Below are 27352 nucleotides of genomic sequence, written 5' to 3' on the forward strand. Positions count from 1 at the left end.
ACTTCTGTGCACTCAGCGTCTTTTGTAGGAATCTGTGAACGCTGCTATCAACTCAGATGGCAAAGCACATTGTTTTCACCATTAATTCAGCTGCTTTAAATTGCCAGCATTGCAAAAGAAAGGGGAAATAGCTCTGGGCACCCTGCAGAGCAGAACCGTAAGGAAATCCAGATCTTCTCATGTGTAGCTTACGAGTTTAGTTTGGAAAGAACGTTAGCACTTCGCCAAATCTGTGCGGGAGGAACAAGGCTCTCCTGGACTGGCACCAATTTCTATTAGCTTTGCTACAAACCCCACACACCGCTCATGTTCCATCTTTCTCCGAGTTTCCCTTTTTGTTAGCCTGCTTTTTTAGCTGGCTACATATAACCTCTGAAAATAAATGTGACTACAAGCATATTCAATCACAGAGTCAAACATTCCTTTTTCTGTTATCTACTTACATTTTATTACAGACTAATATGAAACCGTCTCATATTCATACTGGAATTATTTTAATTACTCGTGAGCAAACTTAAACCGGTCTTGAATGTTTATATTTATTGCAAGCAGATTCATGTCTCCTGCTTATATATTCTACATAAGGATCCAAAATGTGACTGAATATAAACAAGTTATATTTGGTTATCTACAGAAATTAAAGTTAAAAATAGCACTGAAAATAAACTTTACAGTAACGTGTTCACACATTGACTCTTCAAATCAAATAAATGAAGTGGTATAGGATAATCTAAACATTGGATTTGAAGGCTGATTTATTTTCAAATAAATGCACCTATAATTGTACAATTAAAAATAAGTGTCAGTATTTGGTGCTGATGACTACAGACATCTTTAATGTTTAATGCACAGATAACTACCAACCAGCCCCCAGATAGCAACTTTCGCAGATTCTACTTCACATTAGATCATGAAAGGATATTTAAAATCCAATGTGTACATAGCACAGAATTCATGTCATAGACAATGCAAATTAAAATTCTGTGAATTTTTGTAAGGTAAAAACTTAAAGCTATATAAACTGATTTTTAGATTATTCTGCAAAGTAGAATCACGTACTTTGTCACTTTCATAATACTTTCACAAATTTCCATTAAAGCTTTTTTAACAGAAACAGTAGCATGAGCACAATGATCCCACTGGCTTCCAAAAGAAAAGTAGTGCAGTTGCTCAATTAAGCCACTTTTTCTCCTTTAATATTTGCAAGCCAGTTGGGTCAAGACAAACAGGCTAATGCAAGCAAGAAAGTAAACTGTAAGCTTTTACACCAAGTGGCTGAACAAACAATTATCGTACATGGTAAAACGAGAGAGATCTTTTGCCACAAGCCACTGCAGGAATATATGAACTTCAGTGGCTGAAAAGCTTGAAATACTTTCTGCGTCTTCACATACATTTGGTTAGCGCTTACCAGTTTCAAGACATTTATAGAAGCAGTTATGGAGACACTATGCTGTTAAAGCTGCAACAATTTAAACAAGGCAAGTTAGGAAGTTACATAGATTTTTATACTTTTCCCCTTTAAATATTTTTTTTTAAATATGTAAAAATCTGTCTCCTTTCTGTGTCCCATCCATAATAAAACATTCTAATACGTTTCGATCTAACTTCTACTTTTTCATCTTTGTGTCGTCTGCTCCACTTAAATGAAACTCCAAGTTAACACCTGCTGCAGTGGACTAGGTTTGCACGGCAAGAGTAACGGGGACTGAAGCAAAAGCCCATCAAGTGAAACCGAGTTGATGTTTTATGTTTTTTCCATTGAACGGTCTATTTTCACAAACAGTACCAACTTTTAAAGGTAAAAGTATTGCTAAATCAAAGCAGAAACTTCCACTTGAATTCAAGCATTCTTTCTCCTCCAAAAAAATGACATGTTTCACTAAATTTCCCAAGCACTTATGTAGGTGTTTCAGCCTGAATAATACTGTCAGTAAGTGCAGGGCTACATGAAGTTTGCAATGAACTGCTCTATTAGTAGGCAGAAGAGGAATGCAGCATTTTCAAAAACATCAAGCAAAAATCTCCTTATTTAAGGCTAGAAGATAGAACTCAGAAGAGTGAAAAAGCAGGAGGCTTTATAGAATAAAAAAGCTAGCAGTAATAGTATAGCACTGAAGGTACAGCACTCTCATCGCAGCTATCACAAATACCAACAAAACATCAATAGTTTGGGTGAAACTGACGGAGCAATAGACCTATATTTCTAATTTGACATTCATTAGAATTTTAACATTCAGCCACAACTCCACTCTAAGCTAAATTTAAGTGGCCAAAACTCATAGGTATAAAAAAAGCCTTCAAAACATATACTTAAAAAAAATAGAAATGGTGTGTTAACAAATGTATGCGTAAAACAGATTTATAAATAGCTAGAGTATGAAAAATATTTCAGTGCAAAGGCAATTTTAAGATTTCTAAAAAATACATTACAAATAATTTGTTAACTACACACAAGAAATTTGTCACTGCTACTGGTATAAAATTTATACCCATATTAACTTTTTAAAAATATATACACCAGTGTTTTATGTAGGGGACGGTTGTAACTGACCAACATTCAAGTCTGCAATGGCAAGTACATGTACACACCCCCACACACATATGTATGTATTTCAAAATGTTACTGCTACGAGGACATTCTTTGAAACTTAAAAGTGCTACATGTTAAATGGTAAAAATACCTTCATCGGTGGTGCTCACCATTAGACGCTTTAAAATTCTCTTATCTTTGGTATACTGAAAATTTCACAACTCGCTTTACAATCTCTGCTTGTCCCAGGGCATTTTAATAATGTTTCAACATTTAATGTGAAAATCACCCAGAATATTGTGAGGAACATTTCCCAGTAAGTTGACTTTTCTTTTATTAAAAAGTAAATTACTAAGTAAACTGTTTTGCCTCTTTTTTTTTGTTTGTTTTTGAACACAAAAAGGGTTATTATTTTTCTCTGCCACCCTAGTCCATTGGAAAGACAGCTAACAATATCTTGGCCAGGTCTTCCAATATAGGCTGCAGCTCTGATTTCCAATATTTTGTTTTCACATAGAAATAAATTTTTAGCTAATGTCCTCTCAGAGGTATTTAATGGTTATTAACCAGTTCTAACCACCAGGCTGAAATCGACTGAAATCAGATTGCTCCTTCAGATATTTTTGCACCCCAAAATAAAACACTGGACTAAAGAAACAAGACAAGGACACAGCTAATAGTCGAATTAGTGCAAGGTAACATAAATGTAGCAGAGAAAGCAGAAGTGCAAGTTGGCTGTCATTCTTGAAGTAATTCCAACTCTCTATCACAAATACGGTTCAACTGTTAGTGAACAGCCATGTGCCACCTCGTGGTTTGCTTGCAAAAGTCAACAGTTGTGTGCTTTGCAATACATCTACCAAGCTGAATCGAATGGCCAGTATTTAACCATTCACACACATTAAAAAAAAAATAAAATCAAAATTAAGAGGATGAATCCAGATAGTAAAAGACGCTTATTTGGAAAAACAGCCTTTCTTGTTTTAAGGAAAAAAATGTGTCAGAAAAAGCTTAATATATAATATTTTCTGCTATGCATATTTTACAATCACAGGGATAGGAAGTGGGAACAGCAGGTAATCTGCATCTTTGACAAATTCACAAAGACCTTTCAGGCAAAGTGATTACATTCAGTTTTTGACTAGACATCAACACTGATGATAAAATTTAACAGCCAACTCCACTTCAAGTAGTGTGTGCATACTCTACACAAGGACTGTTTTGCCTACCTTTCTAGGGGGGGAAACTAACTGAAAACCAGACACAGCCCTGATTTGGCCACTTACAAGGAAGTGAATATTAGAGAGTGTTTCTTGAAAGCAGATTTGCACAGAGGAAACACCAGTTTGTTCTACAGAAAGAGCAAAGAAAGAAAAAGGACAGAGGAAAATCAGAAACAGCACTTGCAAAATACGCTTTAGAAGACTTTCATTGGAGATAACTGAGGTCATTGCTTCTGGCTGAAAATTAAAACTGTTGATCTCAAAATGTAGGTCACTGACTGAAACTATACACTTCAAGTAACAAAGAAAACGACTAAAGATGACAGAAGCAGTAAATGCACGAAAGTCTTGACACAGGATGAAGAGAATTTTTAGTGCTACCAGTCTCACAGTACCAGACTGTGCAGATTGTTCATTGCTCCAGTAGTTCAAACATAAAAAGAGGCCTATTGGCCTGGAAGGGTTCATACTTCTAGCTCTTGATCCTGTTTGTCTGAACATTACCTCAGACAGCAAAAGCCACATATAGTTTAGTATATTTCTGTGACATGTTTGTTTCCTGAAAAAATAAATCAACAAAAATACAGTTTTTTTAAAGGCTTGACTTGGTGTTCTGTCATACAGACGTTTCCAAACCTGACCCACTGTAGCGGTAGCCCGCACTGGAACGGCAATGCTTATTTGAATAGCCAAAGACAGACGGAAGTACTGAATAACCAACGCCTCTCCAGTGCGTAAACATCATTTTTTTAGAATGAGAATTAGACCTTCTTGCTGGGGAATTGCTGCAGTCACTGCTCCTGTATCTTGGGCTTTTCAGACAGGCAAGAGGTGTGAATTCTGAGATGTGCTCTCGACACTGCCTCGATGCATTCTGTTAAAAGGGGAAAAAAAAGACCAAATACATAGTAAATAGATGATTTTGGAGTTAAAACTCTACAATTTATGTTCTTTCATAGGGTCATTGTGCCCTTGGTGTAATAACACCTTTCACTAGATCACCACTCTGGCTATTTGTTTCATATAAAGGTATAAACCCTCATGTTGTTGAGCAATCAACCACTTCCAACATGATCAGTTTTGTATTAAGACCTACAGAACCTAGCATAATTTTACATACAATCTCAATGATTCTAAAGCTGATAATGGGCTCTTGAGAGAACAGATGAGGACACAGAGGACTGCTTTCAAGTCAAATTGTTTTAAATCAGGTTTCTATTTCATTTTGCAATCTCTCCTGGTACATCTTTTTTATTTCTGAACTTTTTAGTCAGGATTTCTTACGGAGAATTTTAAGACAGAACAGATTCAAGTACTTTGCCCTGTACTTCCAAAGAAAGCGAATTCTTTACAGTCAGTTTGTGCTAATAGATGGAAGTTCCAGAGGTTAAATGCACTGGCTTTGTACTTCTAAGCAGTATCTGATTTTAGACTTGCTTAGGTTACATGTAGCATCTATACAATCAATTTATACTACACATCACAATACTATCTTGGCCTAATTGTCCATTAAAATTTACCTGTACCACATAATCACTCCACACTCTGGCAGAATCGGCTCTTCCACTCAGGAAATAGTCAGGACTACAGTAACACCTTGGTTGAATGACAAGACCCTGGAACACGTGCACAAACTAAAAGAAAACTAGCACAGCATTTTCCCCAGTGAGTTTATCTAATTCTTCTCACTAAATGCACATATAATTTCGAGGTATAGAGCTATGGACGTTATGTGATGGTATTTAAGATATAAATGCATTACAAGCATGATTCCAATCAATGTTATCAATCACTCTCTCCATGAATGCTATATAAGCCAGTTAATCCTCTATTCTTCATCATCCTCTTCCTCCTTCCCGGCTAACAGCAACATAGTAGCAAAAGGAACAAAATCACAAAATAAATATTAATGGTGTAGCTTATGGAAGTTTGGCTGAGATTCAATATTACACTTTTACTGCCAATCACAAGCCTGAAACACTATTCTTGCATAACCAAGAGCAATCAGAAAGCTCTCTTACAACAGTTACTCTTGGAAAAGTCAGCAAGCTGTACCAAACTGCTCACTAACAGTGAGGCCTGGGTTCTTTTAAACACACATATAGACCAAATATCAACATTAATACAGAAAATGCGGATAATCAGGTAACAGATTAGCAAACTGTGTTTTGGAAATGTCAGAGGGAGTAGTCATATGCTATATGGTAACTATTTTTCCTATTCTTCTAGCTAGAAAGTGAAGCATTTTAGTTACCATATTTATTTCTAAAAATAAAATAATGTTTTTTCTACGCATAGCTCCAAGGCAAGTGCTTTCAATCTGCCATGCCTGAAGCTACTCAAGAAAGCTGAGTTTTCTACTACTACTTGTCTAGCAGTCATTAAAAGTAAATCAAAAGCACCCCTCAACTACCTTGAAGCCCTACAGCCTATGCCAGCATATTACATCGCATTTTTCCTCTTCACATGTTGGTGCTTTGCACCTTCATTTAGTTCTCCCCGTGCTGCTTTTAGGGTCAGGAGAGCATGAAGGGACTGGAGCAGATACGGCATCCAGGTAGGAGTGAAGTAAAAACTGTACCTTCTTACACTCGTACACACTTCTTACACTCTTATACTCATTCGTGTAATCAGTTGCGTGTCAAAGAGATGACATAAAGCAGAGAACTTCATTCTGCTGCCCTAATGTCTGGAGGATTTAGGAGCTCACCACTCATGCTGCTGTCTTAGGTATTTGGCAAGGCTACTGCTCTTCTCTCTTGACCCGAGGCAGTGATGCACTGGTCTATACAGAACACAGTACTACGGCAGATACTGTTGGATACACAGTCCCAGTCTCCTGACCCACGGTCCTACTCACAAGTAACTCCCTTCCTTTTGTATGGTGATCTTCCTCTCTTACTGTCTGCGTTTGGTCTATATATGTATTCAAGAGCACGAGAAACGACAGATAAACTGCTAATGTGTGAGAATCACTTCTGACTTTATGTGTTCTACACCATGGTGTAATGCGAGTACACTCTGCAACGATGACTGCAGTTCTTACAGATGAAATGTCACACAACACCTATACATAACACAATGTATTTACAGGACTTTGATACGGGTATAGCGATTCATTGTTTTACCTTACATGAGTAAGTGTCCAAGACAAAAAGATCTTACCTTTGGCATGGAACATCTCTTGCAAAAACTAGGCTCTCCAAGTAAAACATTATCAATATTGATATAAAATCATTAAGTACCTCAAAAACTCTGGAGGAAACAGTTGATTTGTAAATAGCACAGTTCACCAATAGAAATTAATCCAAACTGGCAACACGTACAGTACTGTTACCTAGCTTTGATCTAATTACGGCTCGGAAGCTGAAAGATTTCCTTCAAGAAGTGGCCCATCGCTGTTCACCAGTGCATTTAGGGCTGTTTTATGTCTCATACTCTTCTGCAAGGATGAGGAAAAACAGTGAGACTCTTGCTGAATACAAGAATGAAATGTGAATGAATTGTACCATTTGGTACAAATGTAACTACTGTAGCAAAGTCCAGTAAAAGTGACGGATTTTCTGACAGATTTAAAAAGGAAAGCTTATGCAGTGTAAAAGAAGGTTTCTATTTCTTGATCCTGAGGTGAATCCTTTGAGCAACTCTGAGGATGTTTTTAATTCCAACTCTGATAAAAATACTTCACTACTCTCAAAAGCACTTAACAGTACCATAACTAAGGGTTGTGTGTCCTGCCCCTCCGACAACAACCTGTACTGCATGGGAGAGGTCCCCGTGATATGATGAGGTCAAATCGATTTCAAACTAAGAAGTGGACGTCCCGCCTCACTACTCCCCGGAACAACTGGTACACTGAAGGGAGTGCAACACACAGCGATGACTGGGCCAGTGCTAATCAAGGCGGACTTACACTTAGTCATTACACCACGGGGAGAGAGGGCAGGGCAGTCACCAAGGTAACCTCCTTTATGGCGTTCAAATATGGCAACAGTAAGATTCATTTCTTTGTTTTCCATAGAAAAGGAGCCCAACACACGACAAAGGCAACAGTTTGCTGGCGATGAGTTTTCTAAGAGCACCGTGCAGTTGTTCAACAGCAGCTAAGCCCATTGAGGAACAGAAGAATGAAGAATCCCCAGAGAGGCTTCCCCAGGCAAAAGTACCCCTTTGGGTTTCCCCAAGCGCAGCAAAGGGTAGAGATCTCATAATGAGGCTGGTGGGCTGATCTTGCGACTGGAGTGAAAGTGAAGTAAAAAAACATCAGTCAGAAGCGAAGAGAAAAAGAAAAATATTTCTTAAAAAGGGATGAAAGCACAGAAGTTATTTACAGCTCAGAATCAAAACACCTGGTATTTCAGCTGGAAAATATTTGGAATTGCTGAAATACTGTCAAAGTGATAATTATAAAAAACGAAAAGAGGGTAATTTAAACTGAATTTATATTTTCCATAACAGAGCTGGTGAGCTTCTGCTACTAATGAAAGAAGAATAAAGAAAAATGAAATACAATCAATTAATGTAGATTTGCTATATTAAAAAAAAAATACCCTATTGCTTTTGAAAGTAAAGACTGAAAGAAACCTCACAGCCGTACAATTTCCAGTTAAAGCACAAAATTCAGCTTGTTTCATTGAGCCAAAGAGTCACTGGGACTACATGTATGAGAGACATGAGCAGATTTTGACTGAAGTTACCAAAAGACAACAGATTCCTCCAAAGCTTTTGCAGAATTAATGTTTTAGCCAAAGAGAGACAACAGTTCATACATATGTATATATATAAAAATATACATGCACATATATATATACATACACTGGTACATACATATATGTACTTGTGTGCGTGTATATATATATATATATATATATCAGCGAAAAGCCCTCCCCCCAAAAAACAGAACTAGATCTAGAATGTTTAAAACCCTCTGAATGATAATGATGGTAAACAATCACCCACCACACACTGGAGTGACTCTCGAATAACTGAAAAACTCAGAAACATAAGAACTGCTTCAAAAGCTTTATGTGATCTTATTGTCTGAGGAGAACTAATGTAGAACCTGGGAGGTGGCTGTTAGTCCTATGTTAATCTTTTCAATCTTTACATCAATGAGATATAAAGAAGATATTCTTCACTCAGAGGGTGGTGAGGCACTGGAACAGGCTGCCCAGAGGAGTTGTGGATGCCCCATCCCTGAAGTGTTCAAGGCCAGGTTGGATGAGGCTTTGGGCAACCTGGTCTATTGGCAGGTGTCCCTGCCCATGGCAGGGGGGTTGGAACTAGGTGATCTTTGAGGTCCCTTCCAACCCTAACCATTCTATGAGTCTATGATTCTATGAATGCAGCAAGTTTTAAAATAATTGGTTTAAAAATAATTGGTTAAAAGCTCAATTCAAACAATTCCTAAGGCACTTAAAAGCCAATTTTAGCTTTATTTTTGGATCTTGAGCTGTTTTCTTTCTAGAAAGAGCACGGAATTTCATAAAATGGAATATAATGAAAGTTCAGTTTCCAAATGCATGCTGGAAATAACTTATTAATAAAAAACTTGCATTTTCTTCTATCACAGCAGAGCAGATATATTAATATATTCCAAAGATCACTCAAATGGCTTCCAGAACATTTTCTGTATTATGCTAGTAATATCAGCATAATCAGAATTATCACTTCTTTGTGTGGCGACTATTCCATTTACTCAGGTACAATGCAAACATGACATGCATTCAACTAGATACACCAATGATTAAAATGGGGATCTAAGAATCCTAGATCGTCGAGGCAGAAACATTAGGTAAAATTCAGTAACAACAGTGACAAAAATGATAGTGATAGCGACGGATTGTGAAAATGATTCATAGAATCTTTGAGATAAACAGAAGAAGGAAAAAGCTATACTAAAAAGTATTCTTCAAAATATAGTTGATGTGAATCAGAAATGGACATAATGAGTATGGTAAATAACTTCTGATGATAAACTTTTTACTGTCCTTTGAATGAAATGGCCAAGCATGCAGAAAGGCAGAAAAAAGTCACCTTTTGTTCCATTAGAAACTTAGACTGCTTGAAGTCTGAGAAAGCATAAAGATGGTGGACTGCTCAACAGAAAGGCACTGATGTTTAGTCTGATTTCCCCAGAAGATTGTAGGAAGTAACCGTGCACATCATTTATGTTTAAAGCAAGGTAGCAGTTATTTAGACAAAGCAGATTGGAAGACAGGAAGAAACAGAGAGGGAAGAAGAAACACAAGGGATATATCTGGTTAAAAGTCAAAGATTTTCTACTAAATATTAAAAAATAAATATTGCCATTGTTAAGCCCAAAAGTCTGCTTTACAACTGATTCGTTTTCTAGCACTACCATAAAATATCCGTAAGACATGCATTAATACTTTTGTTTGGGGCTTTTGTTTGCTAGCTTATTTCTTTGCATTAACTCATCCTCATCCTCTCTCTTTAGACTTTGAAATTAAGCATGCAGAACCTGCACAGAGATCAACTTCTTCCACAAGTAGCGTATATGACAGAGAGACATCTATTAAAGATATTGAAACAGAAAAATGCTAAATGCTGATCTGCCTGGGAATGCTTTTCTGCTACCCTTTATTCTTTCCTGTCCTCCTGAAGCGGGGCATTTTCGCAGCTGTACACTCAAAGAATACAAAATAACGGCAAGGGATTTTACTTTGCAGATATGAGAGTAATTTTTTACCTTTGCCAAAGGGGAAATTTTACTTTCCTGGAAGTAAAGTTCCTTTATTCCTTTCCTCTTAATGCAAAGTACCTTCTCAAATAAATATCAAAACACTAACTAATCCCCCTATACATTTGCTGGTAACTCATTATTTTAACCTACCAGTGGCAGCTGATGGGCTGAAAAGGGCAAGGGCAGTAACATTAAGTTTTAGGTTCAACACCTCTACTGTCCTTCACCTTCTAACATATATAATATATGAAAGTTTGTTGGGCTCAAAAATACAAGTAACGTTTTCTATTGAGGTTGGTTTGATGGCCCCAGAATAGCACCATGCTTCCCACAGAACCTGGCTTCCCTCTCAGCCTCAGCAGAGCAGGGCTGTGTTTACATAGTAGCTTCTCCTTCTGGGCTGATCAGAAGAAAGGAGGTAACGGATTTTAAAATACTCTTCCCATTAGTACAGCAAGGCACAGTTATGTAGAAATAATGTATCAGAACAGGCAAAATGTAAGGTGAAATATAAAAGAGGAAAAACGATTAATAATAGAATATGAGTAAGTTTTAATACATGTATTTTTGTAACAGGAACAGCATCAGTATAAAACAGTTTTCTAAAAAAGTATTATATTGCACAGGTCATGAAATATGAATGTTGGCATGAGTTTACTACATATTCCTTACCAACATACTATATATTCATCTTTTATTTTAAGTCTATAAACTCTATATTTGATCAATAATAAACACACATGCAGTTGTAGAGTGCCTGGGTATAGGATTGCAACTGCTTGTGCAAATCGCTAGTTTAAAGGTTATTTCAATAAAATCACATGGTCCCTTTCTACTGGTTTTATTTTGAGCTTAGCTTATTTTAGCTGGTTTTCCATTTTAGATAACTACATTTAGCTTTCATGGTAAACGCCAAGATGTCCACATTAGCATTTCATTTATGCAGTAAAATGACTTGATATCAAAGAGAATTACTTCAATTCAGAGGTGTGGGTAGTGCCTCTGAATACTCCACAACAGCAGGAACAACTGCTGTCCAGGCTGACGTAAGTGCCTCCTACCTACCCTCATGGAGGTCCCAATCCCCTTGCCCTTCTTATCTCCTCAAATCAGGAATCATGTTGAGCCATGTAGCTGTCTCCCACCATCCTCATCAGCTGATTTCCCCATGGTTACTGGTACAAAGGCACAGGGGTTGCCCCAGGATTCAGGTAAATACCACCGTGTAAATAATAGGCAGCGTCTCTCACCATACCACTCAGAAGTGGTAGTATACAACCAGTAATATACACCACAGCTGGGGAACCTCTGTTCTAACCTTGTCTTTAACCTTGAAAGAGGTCTAATTATTAGAGATCTGTGATATAAAAAACTAACTTCAAAATGAAAAATATTTTTACCTGGATTCTTTCTGTTGCTGTAGGCCACAACTGTCTGCATAAGACCTTCTTAAGAACATCTGGAAGGAGGCTGACAGTTATGAGCAGAATTATACCCAGCCACGCAGGACCACTAGACAGCATTTGCATGAACACATAATACATCCTCTGATAATTGAGAAAAGGCCTAGTGGGAAAAAGATTAAACAGACATTACACTTCAATACACAAAAGAAAGACTGGCAATGTTAAACATAAAAAATTATGACAGTGATGAAACACTTCAGGTTCAACTTCCCAGTTTGTGGGAGCTCATTCATCTCAGTTTTCTCAAATGGAGACCTAAACACGTGCTGACTAGACATGACTACCTTCTTTTTCTCTTCCAGGCTGCAGGAAATAACATGCTGTCCTTCCTCCCATGCTGCCTCTCCCTTGCAAAGATAAACTAAGTTACATTCTTATCCTGTTTATGCTCTTCTATCTACTCCCTATCTTGCCCCAGATATTTTCCACCTTTCTTCTCAGCATCCCACTCATCACTTCCCTCCTCCTTCCCAAAACACACTCATTTGTATGCACCCTCAGAGTAAGGCTCATTGACCACACCTTTTTTCATACCTCTCAAGCTCCCCTAAGTATCTCTGACGGTTTCATGTTATGCTCCCTAACCTATTCACCACGTTTTTATCTGCCCCCACCTTCACTATCTTCACTTCCAGGTTTCCTTGTATCTCCATGATAGTTGTGTGGTCATTAAAATGCCATCACTGTACGGTAATGGGAACCAGAGGCCATGTTTACTGAGAGCAAAGATCAATGGGCAATGTAAAGCACTCCTACCAGTAGGGCAGTTTCCTGCTAGTTTACAAAATTTGACACAAGTCTTTGCATTCTAAAAAGGTAATCCACATAAAATATACTGCTGCATGTAAATAGTCACATCTTTAACAAACAGCAAGGCCGGCTGGAAAACATTATTAGGGCAAATGTTGCTTCCGTAAACTGTTTTCATTATGATGCTGAAGAAATTGAGATCTGAACTCAATGAAAAAAAAGAGGCTACTGAATATCCAAGTTGTTGACAGGTAGTTACTCATTTGCAAAGGACACATGGCAATACGAGTCCTTAATCCAAATTAAATGGCACCTTAATCACCCTGCAACAGTTAGCCTCTGCTTTCTGTCTGGTCCCTTGAAATGTTTACTTATGTATACAAAGTAGATCAGCTCCAGCAGAAGAGGTTAGAAAAGATAACCTTGTAACTGGGCACTGTACAGGTGAGAAACACAATTCAAGTTCCTGATGGCAATCAGGCATAGTAAGAACTTGAACTTGTTTCAGCTTGACCTCCTTCCCAAAAATTTCATTTTTAAGTACACAGAACTTTTGAACAGAAAAAAAAAATCCCAAACCACCTTCAATCACCTATGTACAGAGTTATACTAATTCTTAAAAAGTTTATTACCAACCGTAGAATAAGTAGGTGTTCAGACATCTACAGTAAATTTTCTTTGCTAAATAAGGGGGCAAATGAGCTCAAACACAGGAGAGTTGGTCATCTACACAAGTTCAATGTGAGTTCCACTCCCTGGCTCTACTTTAGATTGCTACAGCTAGTTCCCTCCAAGAGAAGGCCGGCAGATGGGTGGCTAGCCCCAAGCTGCATAGACGTGACCTACTTTGTGACATTTTGCCTCAGACAGGCAGCCTCAGCTCCTTGAACCAACCCTTAGATGCTTCTGACTGACACTACTGAGATAGCCCCAGTGGCAGTCTGAAGTCTGTTATTCTTCTCCTCATATTCTTCTTTAAGAACATTTTAGCAGACATTCAGTGAAAGAAGAGCTGAGCATCCTCTAATAACCATTACTCGTGTTTAAAATGTGATTGCTATTGGGAGTTCTGCAATATATAAAAGCTAAATTTAATTCTGTTTGGGACAAAAAGGTAAAATATGTAACAATTGTATGTTGCTGAAACAACATTCTCAATGCAATTTATTACGGTTCATACCAAATAATTCCTCCCCAGAGCAGAGAAAAGACAATGTAGAATACCAGTGATCCCCAGATCATGAAGTGATTTATCCACGTCCAATAGTGTGTATCTAGTGCAAGCTGAAAAAAACACGAGAGATTATATGGTGTTATTACTATCAAGAAGCAACAGAATACTCAGCAGATGGAATAAAATGACGCCCTTTGAAAAAAAAGGAAGGATTCTACATAGAATTAGCTAAAAAAAAGTTATTCAATTTTAAGCACAGTTAAGAAGGCACAGATAGCAAAATCTGTACTTAAACTGATTTAAATCTGTATTTAAACTAATTTAAACTAATATGACAATGTATGGTCATAAAGAGAAACCGATGTAAGTAAGCAGTAATTAGAAAAAAGCTCTGAGAAAGTTTCAATGGATAAAATACAGCACACCTTACCTTCAATGTAACAGTGAATACAAGCACAGTGAACACCAGTGTTCCAAAAGTCCAGTTTCCAAACACCTATAAAAAATGGTCCAAAGCAGTTATAGGTAATATCATCCACTACTTTGTGAATTGTGCAGAATAAACCTCTTAAAGCTATGTATTGCTTTGTATCAGGAACTGACACTTAGGCAACAACACTGAATTCTTATGTCATCTATCTAGTGCAAATCGTTTTGTTTTCTTGCCCTCATGTGTACAAACCTCAGATTTCATACAGACAGGAAAAAAACACAATCAATGCACTCAACCTGAAGTTCACGGGTATGTTTCTTAATAAAAATGAAGTGTAGCACAGTTAAACCACTGAGATTTATGAACGAACTGCAGTAATTTCATCAATCTGCTTGGATGTCATCTTTTCTCTGATCTCCCTTCTCTGCTGTTCTTTGTGTCCGACAATTTCTTGGAGGTTCAACAGCATGTTATACAGACGAGTAACAGTACAAGAAAGAACATGATACCCATCAAAGCCATCTAAGTACATAAATGTTCTACATACATTTTAAGATAAAAGACTTTTGGATTGTGGTTGATTTTCCCCTGATCTGCATAGTGAAATAAAAACACTTTAGCTTTTCAAATAGGCAGAAATGATCATTAATGCTGACGGTGGGAAGAACGGGTGGTGAATATGGTCACAGAGGATTGCTTGGACTCCAGCAGCTATGAGATGACCAAGTTTGGGATCCAGAGAAAAGTTGGGAAAGTAAGCAACAGAGTCAGGACGCCATTTTAGGAGAAGAGACTTTGTTTTATTTGGGACAATGCACCCATGAAAGAGAAGGGTGCCCAAGATAGCCGAATGATTTTGAAAGCCAAAACTGCTGAGATCTTGTGAACTCTTTTCTACAGGAAGTATGAAATTTCAGCAGAAGAAATGTCATTTCTCAATGAACAAGAAGGCAAAATGGGAGCGTACAAGAGCTGACAATATGAGCAGGCAGCAAACAGGTAGCATAAAAGCATTACTTGGGTATAAAGGAACAAAAATCACACAAAGCCCAACTCGAACTAAGATTAGTGAGGGGTGCTGAGGGTGATAAAAAGGATATTTACAGGTATCCTTGTTTCAGAGGGAAAATGTAAGTCCACTAATGGAGTGGTAAAGTGGAAGGTGTTAAAGAAAATGCTAAAGTACTCAATACTCTGGATATTAGTCTTCACAAGCAAAACCTGCTCCTTGCATCTAACAGCAAAGCTTGGGAAGGAAAGGAGCAGCCAACAGTATCAGAGCAACAGCTTAAAGAGTTGTTAAGGAAGGAGAGCCGTGGATGCAATCTATTTTGAATTTAGCAAGGCATATGACACTTGACCCGCACCACATTCTCATTTGGGAGATAAGGAAGCAGGGTCTAAGTAAATGGACTGCTACTTGAGTTGAAAATAGGCTGAACCACCGAATCTAAAAGTTTAATGATCAATGTCCTTGATATTTGGCTGGCTGCTGGTAATCAGAGGAGCACACTAGGGACTGATACTGGGACTGATATTGTTGAATCTCTCTGTCAGTGGCCTGGAGGGTGGCACAGAGAGCATCATGAGCAAATTGCCAGGCGATACAGAAATAGAGAATAGCTGACATAATAAATGGCAGAGTTTCAATCCAGAGGGACCTCAATTGATTTGAGAAGTAGGCTAACAGGTATCTTACAAAACTAAATACGAGAAAGTACAAAGTTTTGTATCTGTAGAGGAGTAACGCCGTATACTGGAACTGACTGGGCGAGCCACAGCCCTGCTGAAAAGGAAGCTGCAGTGAGGTTAAGTGAACTCCAGGTTGAATACAAGCCTATAGCATGCTCTCTCTATACATAACGGAAACTGAAAACTGAGCTGTACTGGAAGGAACGTGGCCACTGAAGAAATGTTGTTACGCCCATATAGTGAGGTTGAACCTGGAACACCGTGTGCCCAGTTTTGGGCTGCTCAGATCAAGAGGAATGTGAAAAAAATTGGAAGGGATTAAGCGGCAGGCAACAACGTAGTCAGCAGTCTATAGCTCTCCTGTGAGGAGAAGGTGAAGGACTTCAGTCTGGTGGAGGGAAGGTTAAGGAACAACCTAGTAGCTGCCCACAAATATCTGAAGAGCAATTACAAAGACGAAGAACTGGAACAGACCTCTCTCCAACAACAAGAAAAATTCTGCTTAGGTATTAGGAGTATTTTTTTCTCCATGAAGGCAGAAAAACATTGGAACAGATTGCCCAGGAAGGTTATGGAATCTCCATCCTCAGGATATTAAAAACTTGAAAAAGAATAGACAAAGCCTTGAGCAACTGCACAAAGCAGGGCGTTGAACTGGATCTCCTCCAGGGTCCCTTCCCATCTACATTATTCTGTATGAATTCACCCAATATTAGATGACAGGGGATCCACATAGGCAAGCGATCACACAAACGTGCTCCCATGGCAAAAACTCTGAATGGATATCACAGCCAGCCACAAGACAAATCTGGAGGAAACTAGGCTGAGACAATTGATCGACTGGGAACAGAAAACCATTTCAAAAATAAACAGATGACTGGCTGAAAGATTCATTATTCTGAGTAACCACTTCATTATTTTAAAATTACTCAGTATGTGACTAAGTGTACAAAACACAAGATGGAAGTGCAGAAAACCTTCAGCGTTTTGACCTTTTACTTTGATATATAATGTAATAATTTTATAGGGTCATGTCATTGCTACAATATTTTGTGTGCCCTAAGAAAAATCAGTGCAGTTAAAACTGGACAGGAATCTAGTTCAGGAACTTCAAATTATGCCATTTACTGATTTTTGTCTTGCAGTTAAATTTTACAATACTCTCATGTCATATCTGGCATCTCTCAGAGAGCCTAGTGTCAGTCTACGTTTCTGCATACTGAACAGCTGCGTCCATATTTCCAATAAAAGCTCCTAGATTAAATAAAAAAAGTTTAAACAAACTTCCCCAGTCTCTGTTTGTCAACCAAACCTTTCACCTACCCATCTTTTTGGCTCAGAAAACAAGGTCATAGCACAGGGACACCAGACTCCATATGGCTGCTAATTCGGCACAGAGAAAGGTAAGCAGAGTAATATGGGACGGTGCAAGTTACAAAAACTCACAATGTATTTCCAGCATTGACTATCTCAGGATACTACTCAGGTCTTCAAGCTGTGAATCATCCTTTCCTAAGTCTATTCCAGTTTATTAACAAAAATTTTTCTGTGCTTTCCTCCTAGCCTATCCAAGACTTCCCCTCCTCTTTCTGTGACTCTGTTGTATCTTCCATGTTCCAATTCATCGTTCTACTCACGTCTTCCTTTCTGTTGTTTTGTATTTCCAATTCTGTTATTTCTTTTAACTTAGTTTCTGCTATCTATGAACACAGCTTAACAATTATATTTAATCCACTCTGTATCAAATCTTAAAATTAAAAAAAAATCACATAGGAAATACATTTTATTATATGGGTAAACTAAGATGATATATACAATCTGCAATTACTTCCATAGTGCCTTGTTTTCTTCCTACCTCCCTTATGTAGTTAGTATCTGACTCTATGTTTTTACAAGACCAACCATGTCATATCCAAAGTGGAACACCAAACACAAAGCAACATCACAAATTAATATTAATAAAAGATAAACCTTCAGCATCTTGATTTTATTTGCCAGGAAATGACTGAGACGGGCATTTATGAAGTAAATCTTGGTGATTAAAAACACACTTTTCCATTACTCTAGTAACATTGCTCTACAGCATGCAAACAGTTTCAAACAAATTGCCATCCAGAGGGACTTTGACAGGCTGGAGAGGTGGGTTGTGAGAACCTCATGAAGTTCAACAAGGCCAAGTGCAAGGTCCTGCATGTGGGTCGGGGCAATCCCAAGCACAAGTACAGGCTAGGCAGAGAATGGATTGAGAGCAGCCCTGAGGAAAAGGACTTGGGAGTGCTGGTGGATGAGAAGCTCAACGTGAGCCGGCAATGTGCGCTGGCAGCCCAGAAAGCCAACTCTGTCCTGGGCTACATCAAAAGAAGCGTGGCCAGCAGGTCGAGGGAGGTGATTCTGCCCCTCTACTCTGCTCTCATGATACCCCACCCAGAATACTGCGTTCAGCTCTGGAGTTCCCAGCACAAGAAGGACATGGAGCTGCTGAAGCGGGTCCAGAAGAGGGGCACAAAGATGATCCAAGGTCTGGAGCATCTCTCCTGTGAAGACAGGCTGAGAGAGTTGGGGCTGTTCAGCCTGGAGAAGAGAAGGCTCTGGGGTGATCTTATTGCAGCTTTCCAGTACCTAATGGGGGCCTACAGGAAAGCTGGGGAGGGACTTTTTACAAGGGTATGTAGTGATAGGAAAAGGGGCTTTAAACTGAAAGAGGGTAGATTTGGTTTGGATATAAGGAAGAAATTTTTCACTCAGAGGGTGGTGAGGCACTGGAACAGGTTGCCCAGAGAAGTTGTGGATGCCCCATCCCTGGAAGTGTTCAAGGCCAGGTTGGATGAGGCTTTGGGCAACCTGGTGTAGTAGAAGGTGTTCCTGTCCATGGCAGGGGAGTTGGAACTACATTGTCTAGTTTGAGGTCCCTTCCAACCCAAACCATTCTATGATTTATCCCCTTTCCTGCTTTCTACCCATTTCATGTTCCATAACAACATATTGTTGCAGTAAACCTTTCAAATCTTCAAATCCTCCATTGACTTTTTCCAGACGTGAGCATCGTTTAAATACTTGGAAATAACCATCAAGACCAACTAGCGTATGTGTGAACTCACTTGTGTATCTCTAACTATTCCTGAACACTAACATTTTCAAGCCTTTAAATCTAAAATTGCAACTCAAAGTCTATAAGTTTTATACATAGACACAAGCACATATGCTGAATGATGATGAATTTTCTAACCCACTCTGTCACTCAAGAGTCAGAATGTCTCATAAAGTAATGTCTCATTTTATCATCAAATATTAACATGAGTATCTGGTTGTAGACATACACATTCAAAATTCGGAAATTAGGCATTAGTCTGGCTTTAGAGCTTTATCAAGATGAATTTGATTTAATATGTGCAACAGAAGCAGACTAAAATTTCAAAGAGGTACCCAGTCAGAACATTTGCAATACAAACTATTTACAAAATGCATACAGGTATGAGAAGTCTGATTTTCAGGACTATAAATATGAGTTGATGCAGCGTCTTCAACATCTAACAGAGAACATAATAGTACCAGAAAAAGAAGTGCTGCAGGGTACAGTTATGTCTAAAGGAAATTCATTCTGTCCTTAGAAAAGCTCTTTCTAATAAGTGTTCTCTCACACACTAGAAAGTTCACTTCCCTGATAAATGTCACAAAGATGGTATTTAGTGATATACGGATATTGCATTTCTAGCAAATGTGTATGTTACATACAGGCAACAAAACTGTGCCCAGTTTATTTTTCGCTCTCTTTGAGGGTCTTTTCTAAAGCCCTTTCTTTTCCACTTTATATCATAAACTGTAACAAATTTTCTACAGCAGAGAGAGTCAACAACAAAATGTAGGTCACGGAAAAGCACAGAGCAAAATAACAAAACTCAAGGAAGCAAAAAGCCCACTTATTTTTTAAAGTTCCTGGCTCATTACCACACCACAGATACCTTAACATACCTTATATTCTATATAAGGTCTTTATATTTGAAGTAATTAAAAAGTAGCAATAAAGAACATTTCTATCTATAGATTTAAGTGATATTTTGAAATAATTTTAGGAAATACTTAACTGCTCTTTAACAGTTTAATTAAAGAACAGTGAAAGATGAAATGGATATTATGACAAATCCACAATAGTCTTACCATGTGAGTGCTGGTTGTCATTAGCTGAGGATAGGAAGAGAAGCAAGTAGCAAAAAGAAAAAAAGCACACAAATAAAATAGACCAAAATATCAATGGGTAAAATAAATAAAATGCAAAAGTTCTTAAAACTTGCATTCATGTGACTGCAAAGCAAGTAGAGATAGATTATTTTAAGCTGCCATATGTAAAAATAAGTAAAATATTAAAAAGCTTGTTACATTTAAGCTCTTTTATGATCATTCATAACTACTCTACCAAGAGTATTTTGATATGTTAATCAGATATTTTTCAAATGCATGTTAGGCATGAAACAGAAAAGTTACTACATAAATTCTGAAAGAATACTTTTAATTTATGATACATATTTCTCCTAAGTTGTATCTAGTCCTATGCCTGTTTAATGATACACAGAATTCCTATTGCATAGTTTGGATTTCGCTAAAAAGATAACCCATCTAACTCACCATAACTCATAAAACAGTTACCATCTGTGCTGGAAATCTTGAAGAAAACAATTAAAACTATGTTCATAGCCCACTTGACATTAAAATATTACCTCTGATTGACGGATCAAATCCAACACTAACCTGTCCATTGCTGGTCACAACTGTGTTGTCAAACAAGAAATAGGCACCAAAGAAAAATACCACAGCATCAAACACTCCTAGGAATGTCCAATAAATAAATGCACGCCAGCGCAGCAAAGCATTCTTGGCAACATCTCTGTGTAAAACAAGATATATCCATTCATCATCAGCATGTTGAAAAAGCTTAGACGATGTCGCTCATATTAGTTTTTGAAGGAACAACAATTGAGACACTGCATGCAAAACCACATTTCCACATGACAACTATGTATCACTTCACATCCAAATCCTTCCTGAATATTTCTGCTTTTTTTTTTTTTTTTAATTCTTACTAAACTCTTAACTGTAATTCTGCTTATTTCAACCGCACGGTAAATCCTCCTGTCCTGCATCCATTTACTTTTTACTGAAGGTATCTTTTTTCTAGTATTTCTGTACATGTGACGATCCACTGTAGATTTTAAATGGAAACACTAGAGGTCTCTGGAGACTTTGCTTTATTTCCCATAGGTACTTTCATACAGAATACTGTAACAAAACAAAATAATAATTTTATGTGGAGCAAGTGAAACAAGGATTTTGCAGCTGAGTTGAAGCTCCAGGTCAAGTTGGATTTTTTTAATGTTTTCCCACAAAAAATAAAGATATGGGTCATCACTAGCATGCGTTTTCTTATTACAGAAAAATTTACATATTACAACTTCAGTTCTTGCACACAGAAACAGTATACATCAACTTGTAATTTATCATAAAACTTAGCAGAGTAAATCAGAACATAGTTGAAGGTAAACCCTGAATTACAGAAACGTTTACTATCGACCAGTACTTTCACTATATGCACTTTAAAAACTGTCCGATGACCATACGAAATTAATTTTTCCTTTCAGATTAGCAATATACAGTGTAAAATCCTATGTGGCTAACAGTAGCCTCATCTGGCCTAGAATAACGGCATTATTGCCCTAAACAACTTAGCAACAGACTCTGTTAGATACCAAAAAAACAAATGGTTTTGACCAAATAACGTCTGCTAGCTTTCAAAAACCAAAAAAGTCTGCTGAATGACCATTTCTAAACTGAAAACATTTAAAATATAGAGGAGAAAAGAAAAATGGGAGGTTGTGTTTCAACAGTAATATCTTATATTCCTCTTCAAATCCATAGGTGGAAATGTTATCACTGCACTGATTAACCTTTAAGCATCTAATACTACCACTTTCCAAAAATGTTTTCCCTTTGATTATCTACTGTTACCACTCTCTAAAATGTACTGGTTTTGCAGCTACAAGAACCAAAACTGAACACTCTTCCTAGTTTAGATGGCCACATGCGATTAATTGGCAAGAACAGTATTTCATGTGGCTAAGACTCTAAACCAGTCACAATTTCAAAGCCCAGAAGTGAGTCAACAAAATGCAGAGGACAATATTGGACACCACAGAGAATACATCCTATGATACAACATTCTAATGCTCAGTCTTCTTTTTTTTCTAGAGTAAAAATGTATACAGAAGAAACGACGTTTTCTCTTTTTAAAATACTTCTGTTGCCCATGGCTGGAAGAAATAGAGAGTACTAAAATAAATCATATTTTGATTTGTAGAACAGTAATTTATATTTTATGCTCACTCACTAATGTAGCAAATGAATGGTGTGGGTCGCAGTATGTAAACATGCATGTAAAAACACATGTGTAACTGTTGTAGTTTACAGGCTCTTCTTCAAGCCTTCTGTTGCAGCGGATCTGATGTTCTACTACAACCTTGTACAGAAATCCTGAGGCCTTTGGTTACAACAGAGAGTGAATCCGCAACTGAACAGTCAAACTTTGGGGCATAATGTATTAATTTTACCTGTATAGGGAAGGCTCTCTCTTTAGTGTGTCTGCACTGACATGTTGTTCCATTAGACCGTACAAGAGGATAGGAAGGGAAGTGAAGCTGATATTGTACAGTGTTAGATACGCAGTATCGTATAAAGTCTGTAGATGGAAAAGAATTAAATCAGCTAGTTTTAATTTTACAACACGATCCACTGCATGACACTTAATTTGAAATGAATGAGTCAGCTTCTTCAGAAAAAACAAAACTCTATCCCTTCACAATCTAGGCACATATAGCTGAACAGCTGTTAACTGATGTAAGACACAACTCTGCACTTGTACCTCATTCATCTGGAGGACAAAAGGTCAACTAAAAGATCGATGTAATGGTCTGGTCCACATATCGGCCCCTCCTATCGTTTCAACTGTAACACGAATTTCAAACTAACCAAACTGAACCTGTAGAGGCAGAAATTCCTCTCTGGCACATCCACCCCATGTCTATATAACATGGAGACACACAGGGAGGAAGGGGGAGCACTCCAGAGGTTCTTCAGCTGTGGGTGACTGCAATGTGCTGTACAAAGAAACACCTCAACAAATCTTTGATTCTTCTTCCCTCTGAACTACTTTTCCATGCATGTATCATCATTGTAACTAGTACTCAAACTTATTACAACATCCTATAAACGACTTGTTTTGCAAAACCTATTCGGTGATCATTTATGCTGTAAAAATTGCTGTCAAAACTCTCTTTTTGATTCAGATTTATATTTAGCACTTAAAAGAACAGGAAATTTTACAACTAAATTTTCATCAACACATGCTTTCATATCTAAATCCTAATAACGCTTGATAAAGACCTACCAAGTTTTCAATGGCCATTTGAAATTAAATCAAAATAGACCAAAAAAAAAATTTCTGTGATTTTTACTCCTCCTAGAGCTTTATTTTGAGACATTCCTCAAATTCAAAGCAACAGTACTATTTTCTCCCAATTAAATCCTCCTCTTGTCCAATTTAATCCTAAAAACTTAATCCTCTTTTTGTCTAAGTCCAGTCACTCATTTTTTGCTCCCTCATTCATAAGAAAGAAGAGGTAGATTTTTCTGCACCAATTAGACAAGAGCAAAGGGAAAAGCAGAAAATAAAAAAATTAAGAAAAGAGAATACTTGATCCTCTCCTGAATGAGGGCACTTTTCTGGTGAGCAGCAGTTCACTTTTCCTCTATCTTTCTGTGTTTATTTTCCTTTTCAAATAATTGAGTGCCGCTATTTGTCTGAAGTTTGCAATTCATACCGGCACATCCCAGAGAAGACTAATTTATTCTTTCATTTTCATTCCAAATTCTAAAAATGAACAACTACTTCAATTACTTATCCTTCAGGATTGCCTCTGTCCATGTTCAATAAGCTTAAACATAAGACATTTCACTTCACATTGCCATTTCCAAATTTTGGTTTCCTGTATTCTTTGACTTTGAAAATAAAATTGTTTTTATGATAATTCATAAAATTGATTTCTGTAATAACTGCAATTGCAACTGAAAATTGTATGAACCAAAAGTGATACTCTTCTTTTTACAATTTCTAGGTAAACTAACCTAGAAATTTTCTCAGCCGAACAGGAACAGTGTTAAAGGATCCATTTTTTTAAAAAAAATGTCAAAGAGAAAATGTGGCAGTAAGAGAAAAAGAACAACTAACCTGTTGTGAAAACCCACAGAAGAACTGATATAAAAACTGAGGAAAAATGAAGCAGACATTCTGAAAGACAAAGTGACACAGTCATCAAGTGAAATATAAGCACTAATTTATATGCTGTACAATGCTATAGCTATGTATATCACAGTTTGATAACACGAGTAATAGTAAACATTGCAGGAACAGTAGAAAGAGCTGCATACATTAAACATTCTCATCTTACAGTAGTAGTACTGTCAAGAAAAATACATAAAATATTTTCAAAGCAAACTTACAAGGCTACAGTTTCAAAATTCAAGGCCAATGAATTTTGCAATCCAGGAGCACAGCTCAGTTAAGGCAAAGCAAATAAGGCACAATTCACAGTAGGACATAAATTGCTCCGGTTATCATGGTTCCCAGCAAAGTAATTTTAAGATGTTTCTAGCTGTGACGCCAAATTTCATCTCTCCTAACTACGCATCAAACACTAAGACCTTGAATTATCTTCTGAAGGTTCCCTTCTATAATCCTTCACTGCTTACAGAAAGAACTTTGATTGCATCCCAACATTTAGACATAACAGAACTGTCTACACAGAGTGATGCACGTTATAAAATTTCTCCACTTATACTATCCCAGTCAATTTAGAAACTAATATAAATTATGTTAAGTACTCAAATACTATTTCCAACTTGATTTAAAAGGCCACTGAAGAGAGAAGCCAGAAGGTATCAAACATAAGTAGAACAGTCTACTGTGTTGGAATTTGTCAGAGAAAAAAAAAAGACAAAGCAAATTTTTATTTTAAGCATACCATAGATTACAGAATAAACCTATAGAAAAGCTATTTCACTTCATGGTCTGGATAAAAACAATAATTGCATTTTAGCTTTGCATCTGGCACTCAACAAAATGGAATTATTGCTTTTTTGTACCATTGACTACGCAAACGGGATATAGTTAGATATTACCATGTAAGTTTTTGAGATTTATGTAATTAGAATAAGCATTCTCCTACCTTATAAAAGAAGTATTGCACAAGTTCAGATATCCTAACATAATAAAAATGCCCATGAACAAGCAACATTTTTTTCAAATGTTTAAATTTAGGTATTGCATAGTCACTGTTTCTCGCTGCTTGACGACCTTCTTTGCCAATGATTCCTTTAAAAAAAAGTGATGAAGCTGCTTAATAACTGAAGAACTATTTCAAAGATACAATTATTTGAAAAACTACATAATAATGCTATGACATTGATCTAATAAGAGATGGCCCCTGTATCTCATAAAATTCCTGGGGTAAATTCACTAAAAGTTGTCTATATAATCTGATTCTTTGAGACTGCCTGTTTTTAAGAAGTAAATGTTTTTTGTCATTTCACTTGAATTAATATTCTAAAAAGTTCACTTACCTATACCAACATGTGCTTCTAGAATCATACTGACATCATTTGCTCCATCACCAATTGCTAATGTGATAGGATGCTCCTTTGACAACTTAATCAATTTTACAATCTGGAAAAAAATAGTGTTAAAAACTCTTTTCTGTAATGGTTTGCTTATTTTGCATGAGTGTACGCTTAATTAAAAACCACCAATGCAGTTATATAAGAAATTCTGTCAAGGGCCACAAACGCAACATTACCCACTGCAACTACTACGCATAAAGATCACAGTAGTTTCTTCATATTACAAGTACTTGTTCCAAATATAAAATAACATTTTTCAAACACTTCCAAACTATTTTGAGAGATATGGACAGGAAGAAAGAAGAGCAGAAGAAAGGAAGATGTTGTTGAGATTGTTTAATGCTGTCTAAGTGCATTAATAAATTAAAAGGGTTCAGAGACGGAGCATACAATTTCAAAGAAATCCTGAAACTAAAGACCAAAAGATTCTTGCCTTCTTAACTGTGCTGAAGTTTCTTCTTACTATTTAAGAAAAGACAATAGGACTCTGTATATATCTAAGCATTGCTGACACAGAAACTGTCCAAACAATGGATTTCAAATCTCTCCATGATAAATGATCACCTTTGTAAATTCGGTACCAAGTCAGCTGCAACTAAGAACTTCTACAAAATTCAGACAGTTAAAAGTGCTGGCTAAATGTATTAAAATGAATAAGGGCTACGTATGCTGTACCTGAGCACTGAGAAAAAGACATGACAGTTTGAAAGAAAAAGGAAGTGTATATTCCAATGTTTGTTTCCTCTAAAGGTTCTTGATCTATACTGAGATGTTTCAATAATGGAAGGATATGTTTTTACTTGATACAAACTAGTATGCAACAGTCAAGAAGCACTTAAAAATGATAATGCACACATTTTCCTGTCTGGATTCTTCTTTCTTGGCTTCTCACTTATGTTAAAAATTAGAGAAGAAATATCACTCTATAGTAATAAATAACTTCGGTTCTTGTAGTATCAACAGATAGAAGACTTTTCAAAGCTTCTTAGGTTCAAGAGGAAGCAATTAGTTCAGTTCATTAAATATGTTCATTTATCGGCATGTACCAACCATAAAATTTGCACAATATGTACATAAACCAAATTCAGGTGCACAGCTGGGTGCCATTTTAGCATATCATTATCTAAATTGCTTGCCAGAAGAAATTTTCCCCTCTCCTTTTTTATTTTGCTTTTTCCATTTTAGAAGCTACAAAAATGAATGGTAACATCTTAATTTATCATAGTAAGTCATACAGAATATATTAACATTCAACATATACGTATGCACATGAAGAACAAACAATTACAAAACGAAACACAAACCTGTGCTTTTTGCAGAGGTGCCATTCGACAGCATAACACTGCACTGCAATTCCTGCAAATTTCAAGAAAGAGCTCTCTGTAGTTACCAGAGCTCCCATCTTGTCTTGGTTTCATTATTAATGATAATGCTGCTCCATCAATAATTAAACCATAATCTTGCATATCAGTTGAAAGTCTGTTCAGGGATAAAATATAAACTAAGAGTCACTGTAAAATTCTCAGACATATTTTAAACTTGGCAATAGTTCTTTTGTGAAAATTAATTAATGAAAAAGTGAGTATGAAATACTGCAAAATTAATACACTTCTAAAGGAAATTCCTTGTATAGGACTGCTATTTACGACATTTTA

General features: G+C 36.9%; 1 protein-coding gene across 1 annotated transcript in view; it reads right to left on the reverse strand.

Annotated features, from left to right (window-relative positions):
- Positions 1-4372: 4372 nt before the first annotated feature.
- ATP11A (ATPase phospholipid transporting 11A) overlaps positions 4373-27352 on the reverse strand; it is an 84607-nt gene continuing 61627 nt past the window's right edge. Inside the window, exons 20-30 of the mRNA XM_086615865.1 lie at positions 27002-27176; positions 25641-25743; positions 25247-25392; positions 24250-24309; positions 22574-22701; positions 20721-20856; positions 20133-20156; positions 14283-14348; positions 13859-13962; positions 11863-12028; positions 4373-4630 (exon numbers count right to left, since the gene is read on the reverse strand). Of these exons, the coding sequence (XP_086471991.1) occupies positions 4373-4630; positions 11863-12028; positions 13859-13962; positions 14283-14348; positions 20133-20156; positions 20721-20856; positions 22574-22701; positions 24250-24309; positions 25247-25392; positions 25641-25743; positions 27002-27176 (1366 nt within the window). The remainder of the gene's footprint in view (positions 4631-11862; positions 12029-13858; positions 13963-14282; positions 14349-20132; positions 20157-20720; positions 20857-22573; positions 22702-24249; positions 24310-25246; positions 25393-25640; positions 25744-27001; positions 27177-27352) is intronic.

The sequence above is a fragment of the Tauraco erythrolophus genome, chromosome 1, assembly GCF_009769465.1.
Source record: "Tauraco erythrolophus isolate bTauEry1 chromosome 1, bTauEry1.pri, whole genome shotgun sequence".
Lineage (NCBI taxonomy): Eukaryota > Metazoa > Chordata > Aves > Musophagiformes > Musophagidae > Tauraco > Tauraco erythrolophus.